The sequence below is a fragment of the Labrus mixtus genome, chromosome 3, assembly GCF_963584025.1.
Source record: "Labrus mixtus chromosome 3, fLabMix1.1, whole genome shotgun sequence".
Classification (NCBI taxonomy): Eukaryota; Metazoa; Chordata; class Actinopteri; order Labriformes; family Labridae; genus Labrus; species Labrus mixtus.
The window spans coordinates 33721120-33741819 of NC_083614.1; the positions used below are offsets into that span (position 1 = coordinate 33721120).

Below are 20700 nucleotides of genomic sequence, written 5' to 3' on the forward strand. Positions count from 1 at the left end.
TACCTTACTATATCATCAGACATTAAGGAAATACATTAATTCATCTTTATGTATATACAACTCAGGTTAAGTGAGAAAGTTAAAGTGTAGAAAGAGCCTTTAGTAATGTCGCCTGTGAGACCGTACTGAGGGATCTTTCAGCCCCGGCTCCAGTAGACTTGCTGCTAGCTGTCAAGTGATTTGAAAACAACAGTTCCAGAATAATCCTTCGTAGGATTAATGACGTCTGACTAAAACAAAAAGAATAACATCCTCAGAAGAAGTAGTTCTCTGGGTTTAATAACACACGGTGTGTTTTACCCTCATGGTGTTTTTAGTTTAATGTCGGTGACGTCGCTCTGAGATGAAATGAAAGAGGAAGTGAAAGTTTAAAGCAGCTTGATCGAACATCTGACAGAAACAGACGAAGAAAGCTTCAAAAGTTTCCCAACAAGTGAAGGTAACGTTTACTAACTCTTAACTGTGTCACAAATGTGTTAGAAAGTGAAGAAAACAGTCAGAATGGTTCCAGCTGTGGCGTTGACGTAAATCTCTAACGTAGTGATTAATCGTTCATTTCTATGGTCATAACACCTGTTTTACTGTGTTTGTGTACCAATATTACAAAGTTACGTTTTTTATTTTATAACGTTCTTATGTTGTCTGGGGGGGGGGGGAGAGAAAAAGTATAGTGTAATAAAAACACAAAGTATTTAAAGTAAGCCTGAATGATATGAGGAGGATTTGGGTTTGGCCATATGGACCATAAATCATATCTCTATATTTTATAGCTATATCTCGATGTTATAGTTTTCAGTTCTAAGCCAAATGCCACACAGACACTTTCATTATCAGCATGACGTCAGCATGTACATGAAAAATTACGTGAAAATAAACCAACTTCATGATATAAAACATTAAATGAATTGATCTTTAAAGATGATAAAAAAGGTGATTCCTGCATGAGAAAAAACACAAAGTTGTGTATTTTAAGATAAGATATACTGTATTCATCCCAGCAGGGAAATGTAGGTGTTCCAGCAGCCAGCATACAAACACACAACACAACACAACACACAACACAACACAACACAACACACAACACACAACACAACACAACACAACACAACACAACACAACACAACACACAACACAACACAACACATATATACAAACACACAACACAACACAACACAACACAACACACACAACACAACACACAACAACACACAACACACAACACAACACAACACACAACACAACAACACACAACAACACACAACACACAACACACAACACAACACACAACACAACACAACACACAACACAACACAACACAACACAACACATATATACAAACACACAACACAACACAACACAACACAACACAACACAACACAACACAACACACACAACACAACACACAACAACACACAACACACAACACAACACAACAACACACAACACAACACAACACATATATACAAACACACAACACAACACACAACACAACACAACACAACACACAACACAACACACAACAACACAACACAACACATATATACAAACACAACACACAACACAACACAACACACAACAACACACAACACAACACATATATACAAACACAACACACAACACAACACAACACAGAACAACACACAACACAACACATATATACAAACACACAACACACAACACAACACACAACACAACACACAACACATATATACAAACACACAACACAACACAACACATATAAACACACACACAACACATATATACATACAAACACACAACACAACACACAACACAACACACAACACAACACATATAAACACACACACAACACATATAAACAAACACAACACATATATACATACAAACACACAACACATATAAACATATCACACACATACAGAAAACATGAGCCCACAATACATAGCCAGGATAAAGAAGTGGTATGGATGGTCCATGTTCATTATTAGCTGTTACTCATAGACAACAGTACAAAATACTAGCTCTGCCAGTGCATAGTATGATAGATAAATAAAGAATTATTATAAAAAAACAGTCAAGTGTGCAAATATACAGTTTGATATATGATATATGCAGCTCAGGCTAAAGTTGAAAAGTTGAAATGTCTTCTGTCCGTACTTAAAGGAGAGTCGTTATAAAGTGCAATAGCAGGAGGTAAAAAAGTATTTTTAAATCTGTCCTTTTTGCAGCCTAACTGCCGTAGCCTCCCACTAAAAACACTCTTTTGTTCACACACAAGATTGTGTAAGGGATGCATGTTATTGTCCATAATCCTTCTCCCCATCACCACCTCCAGGGGCTCCACAGCAGTCCCCAGCACAGAGCCAGCCCTCCTAATCATTTAAGACCGAGTAAAAATGCTTTTGAATCCGCGACGAGACTGAGACCTTCAAAAAGTGGTCTCGAGACCGGTCTGGATACCAAAACCGATTTCGAGAACTTCAACTCTCTCTGTCATATTACATTGACAACAATACACAGAACACAGTATCAGTTAGTCATTGTTTGTTTCTGGAGTAAAGCCTCTTTTTATTTTATTTCAGTTAATGTAAATGAGTTTTTGTTAAGGACAATAACCTTGTTGTGTTCTGCTTCTGTACAGTATTCTGATATACTTCATCTCCCGTCCTGGGCAACATGACGTCAGACAACGTGTACTTCATCTTAACAAGACAACCTGAAAACCCAAAACACATCAATGCTGGCTGCATTTGCTACATGAGTGTATACAAACATAAATCAACAACCAAAAAAAAACCTCCCCCCTCAAAGTTCCCTGTCATCCCTTTGGGTTCATATTCATCAGTGGATTATGAAATCGAGTTGAGCTGCCTGGAGCAGCTGAGTGAACAGGAGCTTGCGCTGCTGCTGGCCCTGCCTGAGGACGCAGAGAGGCTAAAGTGGTGGAAGGATGAAAAAACTCTCCACACAGCACTGGAACTCACTGAGGACACAGCAGTGACCGTGGAAGAAGGAGGAGAGGAGCTCAGAGGCATCATCCGCTACATTGGAAAACTGACAACATATCCCCCCTTATCAGGAACCTTCTTTGGCATTGAACTGCAGGTAGGACACAAGCTGATGCATTCACAATACAGAGATAATACAGAGATAATCAGAATCAGAATCAGAATCAGGGTTTATTGCCAAGTACATTTACACATACAAGGAATTTGACTTGGTGTATTGGTGCTAAACAATTAACAAGGAAATAAAGCAGAATAGCAACAACTTCAATAATAATAGAAAGATTGGTTTCAGTTGGTTTCTTGTTATTTTTCAACTCTAAAAAAAAGTCTCAGAGTGAGGGTGATGTTAATTGGAGGGTGCTGCTGTGCTTCTCTCCTCCACAGGGGGCAGACAAGGGGAAGGGGAAAACTGATGGAAAGTTTGAGTATAAAAAGCTCTTCTCCTGCCCCAAAGATTGTGGTGTTTTCGCGCCCTTCTCCAGAGTCAGGCCTGTCGTTCCCGACTCCTTGTCACCGTCCGTCCGTCAGTCTGACCCTCCGCCAGAGATGGAGGAGCTCGCCCCAGGGGATCGAGTCACTTACTTCATCGATGACAAACTTTTTCATGGGATGGTGGTGAACGTGCAAGAAAAAGGAGGCGAATTCCTGGTCCGGATCTCCACGGTAACTCATGTTATTATACTGTGTGTGTCACATGGAGGAGAGAGAGAGAGAGAGACAGAGAGAGCGAGAGAGAGAGAGAGAGAGCGAGAGAGAGAGAGAGAGACAGAGAGAGAGAGAGAGAGAGAGAGAGCGAGAGAGAGAGAGAGAGAGCGAGAGAGAGAGAGAGAGACAGAGAGAGAGAGAGAGAGAGAGAGAGCGAGAGAGAGAGAGAGAGACAGAGAGAGAGAGAGAGACAGAGACAGAGAGAGAGAGACAGAGAGAGAGACAGAGAGAGAGACAGAGACAGAGAGAGAGAGGGAGAGAGAGAGAGAGAGAAAGAGAGACAGAGACAGAGAGAGAGACAGAGACAGAGAGAGAGAGAGAGACAGAGAGAGAGAGAGAGAGAGAGACAGAGAGAGAGACAGAGAGAGAGACAGAGACAGAGAGAGAGAGAGAGAAAGAGAGAGAGAGAGAGAGAGACAGAGAGAGAGAGACAGAGAGAGAGACAGAGAGAGAGACAGAGACAGAGAGAGAGAGACAGAGAGAGAGAGAGAGAGAGACAGAGAGAGAGACAGAGAGAGAGACAGAGAGAGAGAGAGACAGAGAGAGAGACAGAGAGAGAGAGAGAGAGGGAGAGAGAGAGAGAGAGAGAGAGACAGAGACAGAGAGAGAGAGAGACAGAGAGAGAGACAGAGACAGAGAGAGAGAGAGAGACAGAGAGAGAGACAGAGAGAGAGACAGAGACAGAGAGAGAGAGAGAGAAAGAGAGAGAGAGAGAGAGAGACAGAGAGAGAGAGACAGAGAGAGAGACAGAGACAGAGACAGAGAGAGAGAGACAGAGAGAGAGAGAGAGAGAGACAGAGAGAGAGACAGAGACAGAGAGAGAGAGAGACAGAGAGAGAGAGAGCTGTCCAGAGTCAACAACACCGCGCACAGAGGCAGAGCACCTTTTTAAATAATTAAAGTTAATATATCGTCATTGACATCAGCTGTTCTGGAGAGTTCTCATCAGCATTAAAACCATCCTCATCATCACTATCATGAAGTGCATCAGACACCTCACACACACCATGATGAGACTGTGGGACAGCAGTAAACACTCACTCACAGACAACACGCCTTAAAGCAGTGATTCTCAAAGTGTGGTCCCAGGACCCCCAGAGGTCTGCGAACCATAGCTTGGGGGTCCGCGGAATAATTTAAAAACAATTGTAAAAGTGTGCTATATCATTGAAGAAGCATATCTACAAACTGGGTCCTCTTGAAAGAAATCAGTTTTTTCAACTCCAGCTATATCAACTCCAGCCCCCCCCCCCCCCCCCCCCCCCCCCCCGGAACAGGAAAAGCGGTTTAGATAATGAATGGACGGATTTTGTTTACCCTTCAACCGAGAATATTTGAGATTTTTAAACTCAGTCTTAAATCTCATTTATTCAGTCTGGCTTTTATATAAATTCAAATCTTAACATGATTGTATTGTCTTTTTTTATCCTACTACGATTTTAAATATTCTTCTCCTGTGTATTAATTTTAATATCTTATTGCTTTTATGTGTCGGATTTTATTTTTTCATTTTTATATTTTTTAACTCTTATTGGTGTGCATTAGTCTCTCAGTGATTTTATAAACTACTTTTTCGTCAATAACTTTTCTGCACTCTTGTAAAGCACTTTGAACTGCAATTTAATTTGTCTGAAAGGTGCTGTATAAATAAATAAAGTTTGATTGATTGATTGATTGATTGAACCTTTAGATTCACAATGTGTCACTGTCTTCAGCACTCAGTTGTCGGTCTCCAACTCATCTGTGATCTTTGTTGTTGTTTTCAGGACACAGATCAGAGTGGAAAGCGAGGGGGCGAGATCGAAGTTCCTCTGCTGAATGTAGCGAAGGGGGAGGTCCCTGCAGGTTCCAGCGTTTCTTTGCATCATGAAGCCTTGAAGCCTTGAAGACTCACATGTTATAAACTCTAACCCTCTTGTGTTTTCCTTCTTGTAGAGGTAGAGAGCATGGACGTCGATACGACCGCAGTGGAAGCACACACTGAGGATCTGTACACTGAGGATCTGAGCTTGAACTCTCTGGTCGAGGTGTCTGTGACTTCAGGGAATTTATATGGAATCATCCGCTGGATCGGTACTCTTACTGGTCTTCCTGGTCGACCGGAAACCATGGCTGGACTAGAGCTGGTAATATTTACAGGGGCGTGTTACTGTGCAGATTAAAGACGTGTATACATTCATCATATGACCATTATAGGAACACATCATCTTATATGTGAAAGCTTCATTTCCTGAGATATTTGATTGTGTATAGTGGTTCTGATCCACTTCTGATAACTGCTTTATAACCTATTGTTCCCTTTATTTAAGATTAGATAAGATAATCCTTTATTTATCCCACAGTGGGGAAATTTACATTGTTACAGCAGCAAAGAGCAAAGATTGCAGAAAAACACAGTACACACAGTACAATTTAAATAAAAAAATAAAAAAATACCTTTTGAATGTGTAACCCTGATCTCCAGGAGGAAGACAAAGGAACGAGCAATGGCACCTTCAAAAGTGTGCGTTTCTTTGAGTGTCCCCCCAAGAGAGCTCTGTTTGTGAAGCTCAGCTCCTGCCGTCCTGACTCGCGCTTTCAGATCCCATCGGCGATGCAGACGGCAAAAGCCGCAGGTGAGGACAAGAACTACTGCGTCAACTCATTTCTGTATTTAGTTAAGAGTAGCTCATTGTTCACAGTTATGTTGTTTGTCATGTTTGAGAATCCAAACTGAGTCGGTGACTTAGCGCCCCCTTGTGGAGAAAGCAGAGTGACTGTCTGTACAAAGTGTTGTTTCTGTTTTGATTTCAGTTCAATTTAAAGAGAAGTGTTTGTTTTAACCTCGGTCATGTTTACACATTGTTTCAGTATATTGTTTCAGAAAAGTGAAATCCTGCAGACACCACGACAATCTAAAGTAAATTCCATATTTGGACACACTCAGGCCGTTATTTAAAGTCTGCGTTATGCAACGTAATCCTCCTGATGGGTCGAGGTCCGAGCTCGGTGCAGACCCCTCAGGTTCTTCTGTGTGTGTGTTCTCATGTTTATTTATGAAGCTGTCTTTGTGCACAAACTGACGACACAAAGAAGAAAACACTCTGACAGGTTGAGCATGACCAAACATTAACTAGAGAAGGAGTTTAACATCATGATTTCTGTGTGTGTGTTACTTCAGACACAGAGATGGAGCCCGACACAGAGAATCTGGAGACCGTTCCTCCTGTCAGCACGGAGCAGGTGAACCAGATTCTGATTGGACGGATGAAGGGGATCCAAGGCCACTGCAACTCCTGCTACATGGATGCTGCCCTCTTCAGGTCGGGATCACCATGACAAGACAAAACCACATGAACTCCGTGATATTGTTGAGGATTGTTCAAATCAAATAATTTTTTGGAACTATTTCCTTTTTTTCAGACAGATGTAGGATGATGAAGTGAACTCTAATTTATTTATTCCGCACATTTCATACAAACAGACGCTTCAGATAGTAAAAGAGAAACAGCACAGATAAACTTAAGGACTAAAAAAGGTGAACCTGAATGAACTGAGAGATCAGAAAACGGTCTCCATGCTCAGGAAGGCTGTCACTGTTACCGCTAAAATCAATTATCGCTGTTTAAACCAGCCAATCACAGAGACCAGAGGCAACCGACATAACCGCACCTGAAGTCACCTCCCCCCCAACTAATGTTCAGAAACAAAGCAGCTGCCCTGGTACCTAAACCAGATGTAACTTCTTCTCTTCAGGAACCAAATGAAGCCAAATGAAAACAGAGAACCAGCTGATTTAGATGATGCAGTTAGTAAAACCGGCACCAAAAAAGATCAGTTTGAAACGAGGAAACATCCAACATGAGCTCTCACCTCACAGATAGTATCTGACCTGCACAATTATTTCGATTGTGACTTTTACTATTTATTTTTTCATTTTTTTAAACTTCTCTTCATTGGGATTTTTTTTTTTTTCAAATACAGATTAAATAAAATCTGAGACATGTTTATTCATACCTCAAACCAAAACAAAAAAACTAAATGATAATAAATAAATAAAAAGATAAGATATAAAAAACACAAGTAAAAACAAATAAAATACCAAAATAATAATAAGATATAAAAAAAAGAGATTTAAATAGTAATAATAATACAACTTGGAGGATGTCTAGTGCTCTGGATTTTACTAAATTGTTATTTTTTCATGGGGTTGTTTTTATTATAGTAGTCTATAAATGGCTGCCATATTGAGTGAAACATATTTATCTTTCCTCTCAGGGTAAATTTTATTTTTTCTAACTGCAAATGCTTCATTACATCATTCATTAAAGCTTGATAAACTGGAGGATTTTTTTGTTTCCAGTTCAGCAGAATTATTCTTCTTGCTAACAGCGTCACAAAGCACATCACATTCTTCTGGTTGTTTGACAAAGAGTTCCAACCCCAAACATTGCAAGAACTGGGTCTGGTTTGATATGTTTCTGGAAAATCTCAGATAAACTTTGGAATATCTTGATCGACTTTTACTAATTTTACTTATTTTCTCATCAACAACGCTGTCACAATCAGCAACACACACAAGACAAATGTATCTTGTGACATACAAACAAATTTGCTAAATACATTTTAAAAAAAGAGGTGGTGCGAGAATAGCGCGTTGTTGAGCCGCCCTGGATCACCACGCTGGAGTTTCCTTCACCTGCACAGTATACTTTACTGCGCTCGATTAGCATTCACAAGCTAGTTTCAGACCTGTGTTGATTTATTTCTCAAACATTGTGACCAGAGCCCCGTCCTAACTTTAAGCTTTTTAATCTAACGTGTGTGTTTCTCTCGCCCCGTGTGTTCAGCTTGTTCTCCTGCTCCTCCGTGCTGGACTCCATGCTGTTCATATCAACAAAACCTCGAGACGCCCCGATCCAGAACACTCTGCTCTACGACATCGTGAACCCCCTCCGCAGGTGTGTGCTCTTACTTTCATTATTTTGTATTCTTGGTGATTTAATAGAGGACAAACACTCTGTGCTCCATGCTGTGTGTATCATCTTACAGGAAAGGCTTTGTGGAGGGGCGGCACGTCATGAAGCTGAGGCAACAGCTGCAGAAACACGGCTACAGTCATTCCTTCACCACTGATGAGAAGGGTCCGTTTCAATTCTGTTTTTCTTTTTCTTTTTTTTTTACATACATTTAGAGGCCAAACGACTAACAGGACATCATTTGGGAAATAATCTAGTACATGGCTTCATATATCCAGTGGATTGTTTGGCTCATGCATGTGCAACAAGCACGGGGCACAATGTGGACCTGATGAACAGCCTAATCCATGCAACAGTCCTTCTTGACAATCCTTTTAAACAACGGCAGCTAATGGTTCACGTTGCAGAGGTCGAGTGTTTGACTCCAAATTTGTGCAGATGCGAGTGGAATGTGCACCTTCCTCTTACCTTTCTCTGAGCCTTAATATCAACATTTATCTAAGATGATTTATCATCTTCTCAATATTCAGGACAACAATGTGAGCCTGTCAGGGACAATCAATCTACTGCAGCCAATCAGAACCTTTAAAAAGCCTCATGGTGATGTGATTGTTGTCTTTCAGATCCAGAGGAGTTTCTCACCGTCATCATGCACCACATCCTGGCTCTGGATCCTCTGCTCAAACTGTACAGTGACATCATCACAGCTCCACCCATTTGTTTTTTCAGTACAAAGCATGAACACTTTGAACCTCTGAATAAAAGTGAAAACCTGTTTTTACATTTTCTCCCCGTCGCAGCTCAGCCGGGAGTAAAGTGCAGGAGAGCTACTGCTATCAGATCTTCTTGGACCAGAAGCACAGCCTGGTGCTGCCCACCGTCCAGCAGCTTCTGGAGCATTCTTTCCACAGCGCAGGACTCAAGCTGGCAGAGGTGAGATCACATCGTTTATTTTTGTTGCACTGTAATAATGTCTTTGCATTGGGCTGCATGGTGGAGCAGTGGTTAGCGGTGTCACCTCACAGCGACGGGGTTCCTGGTTTGAGTCCTCGTCTGAGTTTGCATGTTCTCCCAGTGCATGCGTTGGTTCTCTCCGGGCTTCCTCCCAAAGTCCAAACACACGCTCGTTGGTGACCTCTAAAATAACTCAAAAGTGTGGCTGTGAGTCAGAGTCGATACTTTCTTACTTTTCAAACTAAATCTGACATCCATCGAGTATTTAGTACGGTCCCAGTGCAATTTTGTGAATGTGAGAAATGCCTGGGTGTAAACCTGACGTATGAAACAGGAGCACACTTGTCATACTGAACCGCCCCACAATGCATTGCGGCTCTCAGACTATCCAATCGCAGAGCTCGCAGTCTTTTGAGGTTTTTGAACAAGAATTAAATAAAAACATATTTTTAGCTTTTTGTTAAATATGCAACTGTAGATATGAAATGTTTCCATTTTATTTACTAAGTGCACTATTGTCTTTCAATACCAACATATTTTCAATATTCTTCTCCTATGTATTCATTTTAATATCTTATTGCTTTTATGTGTCGGATTTTATTTTTTCATTTTTATATTTTTTTAATTCTTATTGGTGTGCATTAGTCTCTCAATGATTTTATAAACTACTTTTTCATCAATCATCAATAACTTTTCTGCACTCTTGTAAAGCACTTTGAACTGCAATTTAATTTGTCTGAAAGGTGCTGTATAAATAAAGTTTGATTGATTGATTGATTGAACCTTTTTAGATTCACAATGTGTCACTTAGATTGATATTTGTAAATGTAATGCCCGATAATTCTTCTTAACCTTCTTGATTTATGTCGATCTGTTACTAATGAGACGCTTGTTTCTTGCATGTTGGTTGTCAGGAGATGTATTCATCTGATGCTTTCCCCTGATCGTCCAGTAGATGGCGCTGTTGCTGAAGTTTTTCAGCAGATCGTCTCAGCTGCTTTATTGAGTTTCTCCCTCCTGTATTCTGTCCAAACGCTGTGATGAGATCTTTTCATTTCATTGAGTTTTTATTTCTCATCATTTCAGGCTCCATCCTGCCTCATCCTCCAGATGCCTCGCTTCGGGAAGAAATTCAAAATGTTTGACAAAATCGTTCCCTCTCTGGAGCTGGACGTCACCGACCTCCTCTCTGAAGGTAACATCGAGCGCACACACACACACACACACACACACAAACATGAAATTGGACACACTGAATGCAACGTGTGTGTGTGTGTGTGTGTGTGTGTTTTTCAGGTCCTCAGCAGTGCATGCTGTGTGGAAACTTGGCGCAGAAAGAGTGCAAGGACTGTTTTGAAGATCCTGTTTTCAGCCGGACAGGATTCAAAATCTTCTGCAGCACATGTTCTCATCAGGTGCCACTTGTATCTCTTTGTTTTTTAAACCATATTTTTATTAAGATTTTCAGAAAGTTTTCCAGAATATAAAGTCATACAGAAAAACAAACAAAAAACAAAACAGGGCTTACATTGCAGGACATTATGCTACATTGCATCACTAGCACAATATTTCTTAAGACAAACGTTTTAAAAAGAGGTAAGTGGTGAGCAGTAAAATCAGTTACTGTCTGGGAACTCTGTCCAGTCGGGCAAGATAATCAAAAAAATGGCTGCCAGATGCTGAAAAGTATGGAAAGATTGCCCATCATGCCATACGGGATTTTCTCCATGTGCAGTACACAGGTGAGGTCAGTTAGCCAGGTCTTGAACTGGGGCACAGTGTCAGACTTCCAGAGATTTAGATGCCACTTGTATCTTTGTCGAACATTTGAGTCTCTGTCTCTGTAGGTCAGCTCTGGCTATGATTAAAGGGGAAAGCTGTCTGTGCTTTCACACAAAAGTCCTTGGGGCGCTGGTGGTGCAGTGGTTAGTGCGCGCGCCCCATGAATGGAGGCTGTCGTCTCAAGCGGGCGGCCCAGGTTCACATCCGACCTGTGGCTTCCTTCCTGCATGTCGTTCCCCACTCTCTCTCCCTGATTACCAACTCTATCCACTGTCCTATCTCTCCATTAAAGGCACAAAAAGCCCAAAAATAAATCTTTAAAAAAAAAAACATTTATCGATCAGTACACGACCACCGGCTATAAGCACACACCGTGATGTCCGTGCTCTAATGAACCTGCTGCATGATGTTTCCTGTTCTCCAGTATGTTCTTCTCCACTCTTTAGTTCTCATTGAGATTCTCTTCAACTACACGTAGCATTGATATAAAAACATATATTCTCATTATAGGGTCGTATAGAGGACTCTGTTGCTTCGTCCGCTACTTCCATGTCGTTGTTTTTAAGTCATGCCTCAGGAGACCCCCGCCTGCCAGAAGGATTTCAGGGACAGTCCACCTACAATTCTCTAGAAATGTTTATATTTGAAACCGTCTGTATCCAAAAGAAACATACGTTTAATACCTACCTCCCACCTCTGATTACGACCACAGTCTTAACAGCATCCTTTTATTTCAGCCAGAGCATTCTGGATTTATTGTGTGTTGTCATGAGTTCAAGATAAGATCCAAATAAACGCCTCTAAAATAAATTCCCTTCTCTAGTTTAAACGGTGTAAGGAGCCGTTAGAGCTGTAGCAAAAGAGACAGCAGCTGAAATGAAAAGTTTCAGTCAGAGGCTGACATGAGGGTTTTTACTGACGCCAGTATCAGATTCATAAGGACTTTTCTGAGCTACAAATCATGAAAAAGCTCCTCCATAGGTTTCACAGACTGACAACATGAAAGGTGAACACCAGGAGAATATGGGATGATTCACTTTATTTCCTTCATTTGTCTGATCATGAGGTTTCATTGCAGTAAATAAAATGTTGAAGTAAAATATTGAACAGCTGAAAGTGTTCCTAACTTTGTGTGTTTTTATCTCTCCAGGTGCATGCTCATCCTCAGCGCCAGTCCCATAAACCAGCTGATTTGGAAATCCCAAAGAGTTACATTAGCCGCGGCACACCTCAACCTCAAGCTCTGACCAGAGACAAAATGCAGCTGTTCGCTGTGCTCTGCATCGAGACGAGCCACTACGTGTCCTTCATCAAACACGGACCAAACAGCCAAGACTGGATCTTCTTCGACAGCATGGCGGACCGAGAAGGTGAGTCCTGCATCGTCTCACTACATTCTTTGTTTTTCTACACGTGCTCTTTGGCTCATCAGCTGCTTTGTGTTCAGGAGAGAGAGACGGCTACAACATCCCAGAGGTTCAGGCCTGCCCCGAGGTCGCCATGTACCTGGAAATGTCTCCCGCCGAGCTGGCCACTCAGGTGCCTCGAGACATGAAAGGTGTGGCCAAACGTCTGTTTTGTGATGCCTACATGTACCTGTATGAGAGCACCAGCATGTGTCTTTATCGCTGAGGGGACTCAGGAGGACCTTACTTCATACGCTTCTATTTCTGCTTCTGCTGCTCTGATCATTTTCTTTGGTTTGCTAATCTGTTCTAAATGTGTGGAAGTGTTCATGTGCACACATGAACATTTAAAACATGTTAAACTTGGTGCCGGGACAGTATCAGGCTTCAGTCATTTGTACAGACTTTCTCTCTGAAATGTTATATGAAGAAAAAAGCACAAAACTGACTCAATGATTTTGCACTATTCAAACAAAGATGACAATCACTGACATGCATCGGCATGTGTTTGCAAAGATGGACGACATGTTGCAGGGTACTATAATTAATCTGTAGTTTACTGTTTCCTGTTGCTGCTGCTGCTGTTTGATAATTATCTGTAGAAGCGTTTAAAAATAAATAGTTTTCAATGAGTAGAAAGCGGCCGCCTTGAGAAAAAAGCGCCCTGTCTTTTTTGTGCAGCCGCTCCTAGCGCTCAAGTTGAAAATCTTTCAACTTTTCAGAAAGGCACTGTTGATATCACTGGCGCTCTTTTCCTACTGTCTGAGCAAGCGCTCCAGAGCGGGCAGCCAGCGCTAGGTGGACACGTGGCCTTAATGTTTATTGTATGAATGATTGATTTTTTTAAAAGAAGACAGAATGTAAAAGATTTAAGAGTGGCCTGTTTTGATTATTGCCATCAAAGGATCCTGTTGTAAATAAGATGTTAAAAGTTTGCTCTATAATTAATAATGTGTCTCACCGCTGTATGACTAGTTCATCTGATTGTTCAGGATGGTGACTGGAATCGGTTTCTTTTTGTCCAGACAAATTTTGTCCAGACAAATTTTGTCCAGACTTTTATGTTTTTGTTGTAAAAATGTTGCTGCTTCTCTTGGATGCTCTCTGATATGTTGTTTGGGATAACAGTATAAGGAATTGCAAAGTGGGAAAATGAAGAGCTACATGGTCCTAGCCTTTTTTAATTTACTGTTGGGTCGTTTCTACAAGTGTTGATGTACTATACAGTGAATATATTGATTAAAATAATCAATAAATACCAAAACATATCCAAGTCCTTTTTTGCATAACATGTTTTTAATCAACTATGAAACATCATTATGGAACAGTGAGCCTCTGGACGTTAGGCAGGCATGTTTTGCTAGGTGTTTATTAAAGCTAAAGATACACCTGTTTACTGTTTAATCACAAGTTGTCAGTGTTTCCATGAAGTTCTGTCTTTGAGTCTTAGACATAGCATTGATGCTCTAACTTTGATTTTGAATGAAAACATTTATACACTTGTAGGAAATGAGTCACAGAATGATTAATAAGCAAATAATCAAAGGTTAACTGTCGGTGGTGTTCCACAGGGATCAATCCTTGGTCCCCTACTGTTACCTTCTCAGTATCTCCTATAAATCCTCAAAGTTAACAATAAATATGCTCATCACACTGCTCATATCTAGTAATAATGTCCACTGAAAACCTGAGGCCTGTTTGGTCAATAATTTAGTGTATCACAGTCCAAGGGAGACCTACCCCGAGCTAGTGTGAAACGATGTTTGTAGGATATCAACCTCTTTAAGAAAAACATGGTTTATTCATGATCTCTGCGTGAAAGAACTACACTACCCACAATTCTAGAGTGTCACAGCAACATCTCTTGATTGTTGGAGCCCGCTGTTACCATGGAAATGTTTACAGCTGCCTCAAACTTCAGCTGTCGGCTGCTACATTTGAAGTTCATAGAAGTTCAAGACATACCCGAGACCAGATTGTTCCAAGACCGAGACATTTAGGGTTTGAGACCGAGTCATGACCAAGACCATAAATATCAATGAAAAATCATCATCTTGTGTGCAGGGGGCATGTCACTCACTTAGACCGTAACACTGGGAAGGTTATGGCCGTAACCGGGGGATAAAAAATCAAACTACAAATGAATTTAGTTATTTTGTTCTTTCAGAAGCCTTCTAATCACAGTGATGATGTGAAAACATAGCCGATCAGTGGTGGTCTTGAATTAATATCCGGAGTCCGCCCAGTCTGAGACCGAGACAAGACCGAGTAAAAATGTTTTAATTTCTGAGACGAGACCTCCAAAAAGTCGTCTTGAGCAATTTCGAGTACTAAGACACTAATTACAACATTATTATTAACAATATACACTTCTGTATAAAGATAAATGTAGAAAGAAGGTCAGCCTACATTCAGAAAGTAGCGCTCTAAACTATCGTTTGTTGGGTCTCGTTGGAATCAAAAATGGATTATGGGAAGCGTAGTTCCTTTACTCCCCGCTCAGTCTTGTACCTTTACCCTTTTCTCTGTTTTCCAATCACTTTTTTGTCCAGAATCAAATGGTATAAAGTCACTGGTATTTCAGTAGCTGGTAGGTTAGGTTCAAGGATTAAAAATATTGATGTAAGGATTTTCTGAAATGTAAATGGAGGATTTGAAAGGAAGAAATGTACTGCTGGAACCAGAGCCGCCTAAAGAGTGGAGCTCTGTAACTGGAATTTTCAGTTTTGTGCAACTAAAAAATGTGCCTGTCAACATTATGATACTCCGGTCGACTCCATCAGGTGGGAATTCAATGCTCATTAATTCAAATTCTGGCCAAAATGTAAATTTGTGGTTTATTCAAATGATCCTCTCACACAGTTCAACATAAACCTACAGTATGCTCCTTTCTGGTGAATCATAGATCCGCTGCTTCATGAAGACACTGGAGCAGTCTCTGGGTTTGCCTTCATTGTTTCTGACTCCTCAACTTCCATATTTTTACAGTCATCTTTAATGCCGTTAGTGTGAAACATAAAACAAGCAGGAAATGAACGAGCACACATCAAAGGTTTCAGAGTCGGATCCATAACCTTGCTGTGATCTGAAACGTCTTTTACACTTAGGGTACAACAAAACGCATGCTTCGTCTGCTTTGAAGTGCGCTCTGGTGTCACACCAACCCCATCTCGATGAGTCCAACGCTGTGTGTGTTACATCTCCACGTGATCTGAATACACACATTCAAAGTGTAGGTCAGTTCAGCTCTCACTCTCATCTTCGCCTTGCCTCAGTGGATATTTGTCTTCTCTCGGGATGCTTTTGATCCTGCTGTCCACCGTATATTCAGCTCTGCGGATGACCTCTACACTCGTTAGGAGTGCTGCGCTCGGCTCTGCGCTGTGATGAGTTGGGTGCTTTCTAATACCCGTGGGCACGAGCAACTCGACAGCAAGGGGGGAGAGGCCTTGTCTTTATACTCAGCCGCTGCAACTCAACGAAGCAGAACCCCTTCAGTTCAACATGCTCAGCGTTTTCAAGCATATTCCTCATTATGCAACAAAAAAAGTACAGATCGTGCGTGTGTGTATGTGTGTGTGTGTGTGTGTGTGTGTGTGTTTACATAAGAGTTGTGCTGGTCTGAGCAGTATAAGTTGAACTTCTCCCAGGTTTGTTGAAAGAAGATAATGTCTGCGTAATAAAACACACAGAGAGTCAACATGACATTTAATGACTTTCAACTTTAAAATCTGAAGGTGTGATGTCACTGACACGCTGCTACACTTATCTTATTGTAGATGAAGTATAAATGTCCTTTATTAATTGTATAAGCTCAATATTTGTACTGTATGTATGTACCATTATGAGAGAGATCGTTCTTGGACTAGAGACCAGTTTTTAAAGGTCTCGTTCTCGGTCAAGCAGATTGACTGATAGGCTTCTTTCTCATGTCATCGCTGTGATTAGAAGGAGAAACGCCTCTTTTGGTCTTGGTTTGGACCCGGTCTCAATCCCTAAATGTCTTGGTCTTGTTTCAGTCTTGTCCTAACTTGGTCTTGGTCTTGGTTTGGACCCGGTCTCAATCCCTAAATGTCTTGGTCTTGATCTAGTTAACCCTCGACCAAAGCTGAATTTTTCTTCTTTTGAAAGCCTTGTTCTTAGTCTTCCACATCCAGTCTCAAGAACCTTTTAGCCAGTTCTAGTTGTTGTAGTTTACCGCCCTCCTGGCCCATATTCTGAGTTTCTATCTGAATTTGCGGAATTTTTATCAGACTTAGTCCTTAGCAGTGATAGAATAATTGTTGTAGGTGACTTCAATATCCATGTGGATGTTGAAAATGATAGCCTGAGCACAGCTTTCATGTCACTATTAGACTCTATTGGTTTCACCCAGGGTGTAAACGAACCTACTCATCGTTTCAACCACACCCTGGATCTTGTTTTAGCTTATGGCATTGAAATCCATAACCTTACAGTTTTCCTAGAAAATCCTCTTCTATCAGACCATTTCCTTATTACTTTTGACTTTGTCCAACCAGAATTATCTCTGCTTAATAAAAATGTGCCCTCTAGAAGTTTGTCGGATAGTGCTGTGGCTAGATTTAAGGAAGCTATTTCAGCTGCTTTTGATTCAGTACCGTGTTTCAACCCAGTTGGAAACTCTTACGATAGCTTTAGTCCCTCTCAGCTAGATCAGTTTGTTGATAGTGCAGTGGATTCACTGAGAGTTACTCTGGATTCGATTGCTCCCCTGAAACAGAAGGTTGTCAAGCGGCGGAGAGTGGCTCCATGGTTCAACTCAGAAACCCGTACTCTAAAACAATCGTTGCGAAATTTTGAAAGAATATGGCGCTCGACCAAAACGGTAGAATCTCGTTTATTCTGGCAGGATAGTCATAGAAAATATATGAAGGCTCTACGTCACGCCCGAGCTGCCTACTACTCCTCTCTAATCGAGGAAAACAAAGGCAATCCTAGATACCTTTTCAGCACTGTAGCCAGGCTGACAGAGAGTCATGGCTCCATTGAGCCTTGTATTCCCTTAGCCCTCAGCAGTAATGATTTCCTGAGCTTTTTCAACAACAAAGTTCTAGACATCAGAGACAAAATTGGTAACCTCCTGCCCTTACCTGGTGCAGATACGTCTGATACGGCAGAGACAGTTCCAGGACCAGATATTAGTCTAGACTGTTTTTCTCCAATCGACCTTTCAGAGCTAAATTCAATTATTTCTGCGTCGAAACCGTCAACCTGTCTTTTAGACCCAATCCCAACCAAGCTGTTTAAGGAAGTCTTTCCCTTAGTTAGCAACTCTATATTAGATATGATCAATATGTCTTTACTGGCAGGCTATGTACCACAGACATTTAAAGTAGCGGTAATCAAACCTCTACTTAAAAAGCCTACTCTGGACTCAGGAACTCTGGCTAACTACAGACCTATATCCAACCTTCCTTTTATCTCGAAGATCCTGGAGAAGGTGGTAGCTAATCAGCTGTGTGACTTTCTCCATGACAACAGTTTATTTGAGGAGTTTCAGTCAGGATTTAGAGTCCACCATAGCACTGAGACTGCACTAGTTAAAGTTACAAACGATCTACTTCTAGCCTCAGACAGGGGACTTCTGTCTGTGCTCGTCTTGTTAGATCTTAGTGCTGCTTTTGACACCATTGACCATCAGATCCTATTATACAGACTAGAACATTTACTTGGAATTACAGGGACTGCTTTAAGTTGGTTTGAATCCTACTTATCAGACCGATCTCAGTTTGTACATGTTAATGATGAGTCCTCTATGCACACCAAAGTTAGCCATGGAGTGCCACAAGGTTCAGTGCTTGGACCAATTCTCTTTACATTATATATGCTTCCTCTGGGAAATATTATGAGGAAACACTCCAGAGTTTAGAGTTTCATTGTTATGCAGATGATACTCAGCTTTATGTATCAATGAAGCCCGATGGCACCAGTCAGTTATGTAAGCTAGAAACGTACCTTAAGGATGTTAGGACCTGGATGACCAGAATTTTTTTGCTACTGTTGAAAGATCAGAAAGAGTTATGCAATTGTTGAATTTGTTTTTGTTTTTTTCTTTTATTATCATTTTTTTTTTTTTTTTATCATTTAATACATATGTCATAAAGTCATAACCTTTTTCTGCTTTCAACATTTCCTGTTAAACTTACACACACTTGTGGTGCCTACGCACCTGTGAGGTCAGGATAAGTGTGCCATACATTGAAGCAAAAACCACATAGGCGCTCGTAGGCGTATAGCGTTTCTGCGTATCTGCTCGGTTCACAGTCTTCGAGGTAAAACCACAAATTAACTTAGTATCACCTATGTTATGAACTTGGTATGACCTGTGGATGCATCACGTTTCTGCGGACGTGCATTGTTGAGGTGTTACAGGATCTTGAAAAAAAAGAGACTTTTTGGCTATAAAAACTCTGCAGAAAATCTGATCGAGGTTCTTTTTTTGCTTTGCTAAAAGAATCCACGTCACTCTGACTTTTGAAATCCCATTTTGGGACTCTGAGACCAAGATCTTTTAAAAACCTCAAGTGTCTACACTCTCGGGTTTAGACTTTGGTCTTTGTGTTTTGCTTCTCTTTTACATTTTTATATTTTTACTTTTACTGTTTTGTATTTGCATTTAGAGTATTATTTGAAATTTTTAAATACATTTTCGGAAACTTTTTAAAAATCATTTTCTGACTGAAATCTTTTACACCACAAAGACTGGAAGTCCCCCTTAAGGACTGGAAGTCCCCCTTAAGGACCCTGTGAACCTCGGAAGGTAAGTTTTAAAAAACTAGTTCATGCATTTGTTACCTCCAGGTTGTAGTATTGTAATTCTCTTTTGTCAGGGTGCTCTGGTGGATCTCTAAAGACTCTTCAACTAGTCCAGAACGCTGCAGCTCGTGTACTGACCAGAACCAGGAAATGGGACCACATCACTCCTGTCCTGGCTTCTCTGCACTGGCTCCCTATACAGTCTAGAATAGAATTCAAGATCCTTCTTCTCACTTACAAAGCTCTAAATGGCCAGGCACCATCTTATCTTAAGGAGCTACTAGTGCCGTACTGTCCCTCGAGAGCGTTACGGTCCCAGAATGCAGGCCTGCTAGTGCTACTTACAGTCTCTAAATGTTCTATGGGAGGTAGAGCCTTCAGTTATCAGGCCTACTAGTGGTACCTACAGTCTCTTAGTGTACTATGGGAGGTAGAGCCTTCAGTTATCAGGCCTACTAGTGGTACCTACAGTCTCTTAGTGTACTATGGGAGGTAGAGCCTTCAGTTATCAGGCCTACTAGTGGTACCTACAGTCTCTAAATGTACTATGGGAGGTAGAGCCTTCAGTTATCAGGCCTACTAGTGGTACCTACAGTCTCTAAGTGTACTATGGGGGGTAAAGCCTTCAGTTATCGGGCTCCTCTCCTCTGGAACCGCCTTCCAGCCGGGGTCCGGGAGGCAGACACAGTCTGTATTTTTAAGATTAGACTTAAAACTTTCCTTTTTGATAAATCTTATAGTTAGGGCTGGTGCTGGTGTAGACCAGCTCTTAGTTATGCTGCTATAGGCTTAGACTACCGGGGGAACTGGCACCCTGAGCTCCTCTCTCTCTCTCTCTCTCTCTCTCTCTCTCTCTCTCTCTCTCTCTGTGCATATACAGTACATCATATTACTGCATGTATCTATCTGTAAATCTCAGTCACTAACCACCTACTTTCCTGGGAGTTCTTGAGCTCTCTTAGGCTCCTCGAGGTTGACGGCCTGCCAGAACATGGTCTCGGTTAGTCTGGTCTTGACTACAACACGATCACAAAGCACTTCTGCAAAAGCCGACTCAAACAACAAAAAACATTTAGTAACAAGAAACACAAAGAAAAGAGGTTAATGTCACACCGAGGATAAAAGAGGTTT

At 41.1% G+C, this 20700-nt stretch overlaps 1 protein-coding gene across 1 annotated transcript; it reads left to right on the plus strand.

The window, feature by feature from the left end:
• The first annotated feature begins 125 nt into the window (after positions 1-125).
• On the plus strand, positions 126-13962 carry cyldl (cylindromatosis (turban tumor syndrome), like). Its single transcript, XM_061034651.1, has 15 exons — positions 126-439; positions 2621-3084; positions 3372-3650; positions 5459-5537; positions 5628-5818; positions 6157-6307; positions 6853-6994; positions 8522-8632; positions 8724-8815; positions 9274-9337; positions 9451-9583; positions 10691-10799; positions 10901-11019; positions 12537-12756; positions 12834-13962. The coding sequence occupies exons 2-15, from the start codon at positions 2656-2658 to the stop codon at positions 13016-13018; spliced, it is 2304 nt and encodes a 767-aa protein (XP_060890634.1). The 5' UTR covers positions 126-439; positions 2621-2655; the 3' UTR covers positions 13019-13962.
• Positions 13963-20700: the final 6738 nt, after the last annotated feature.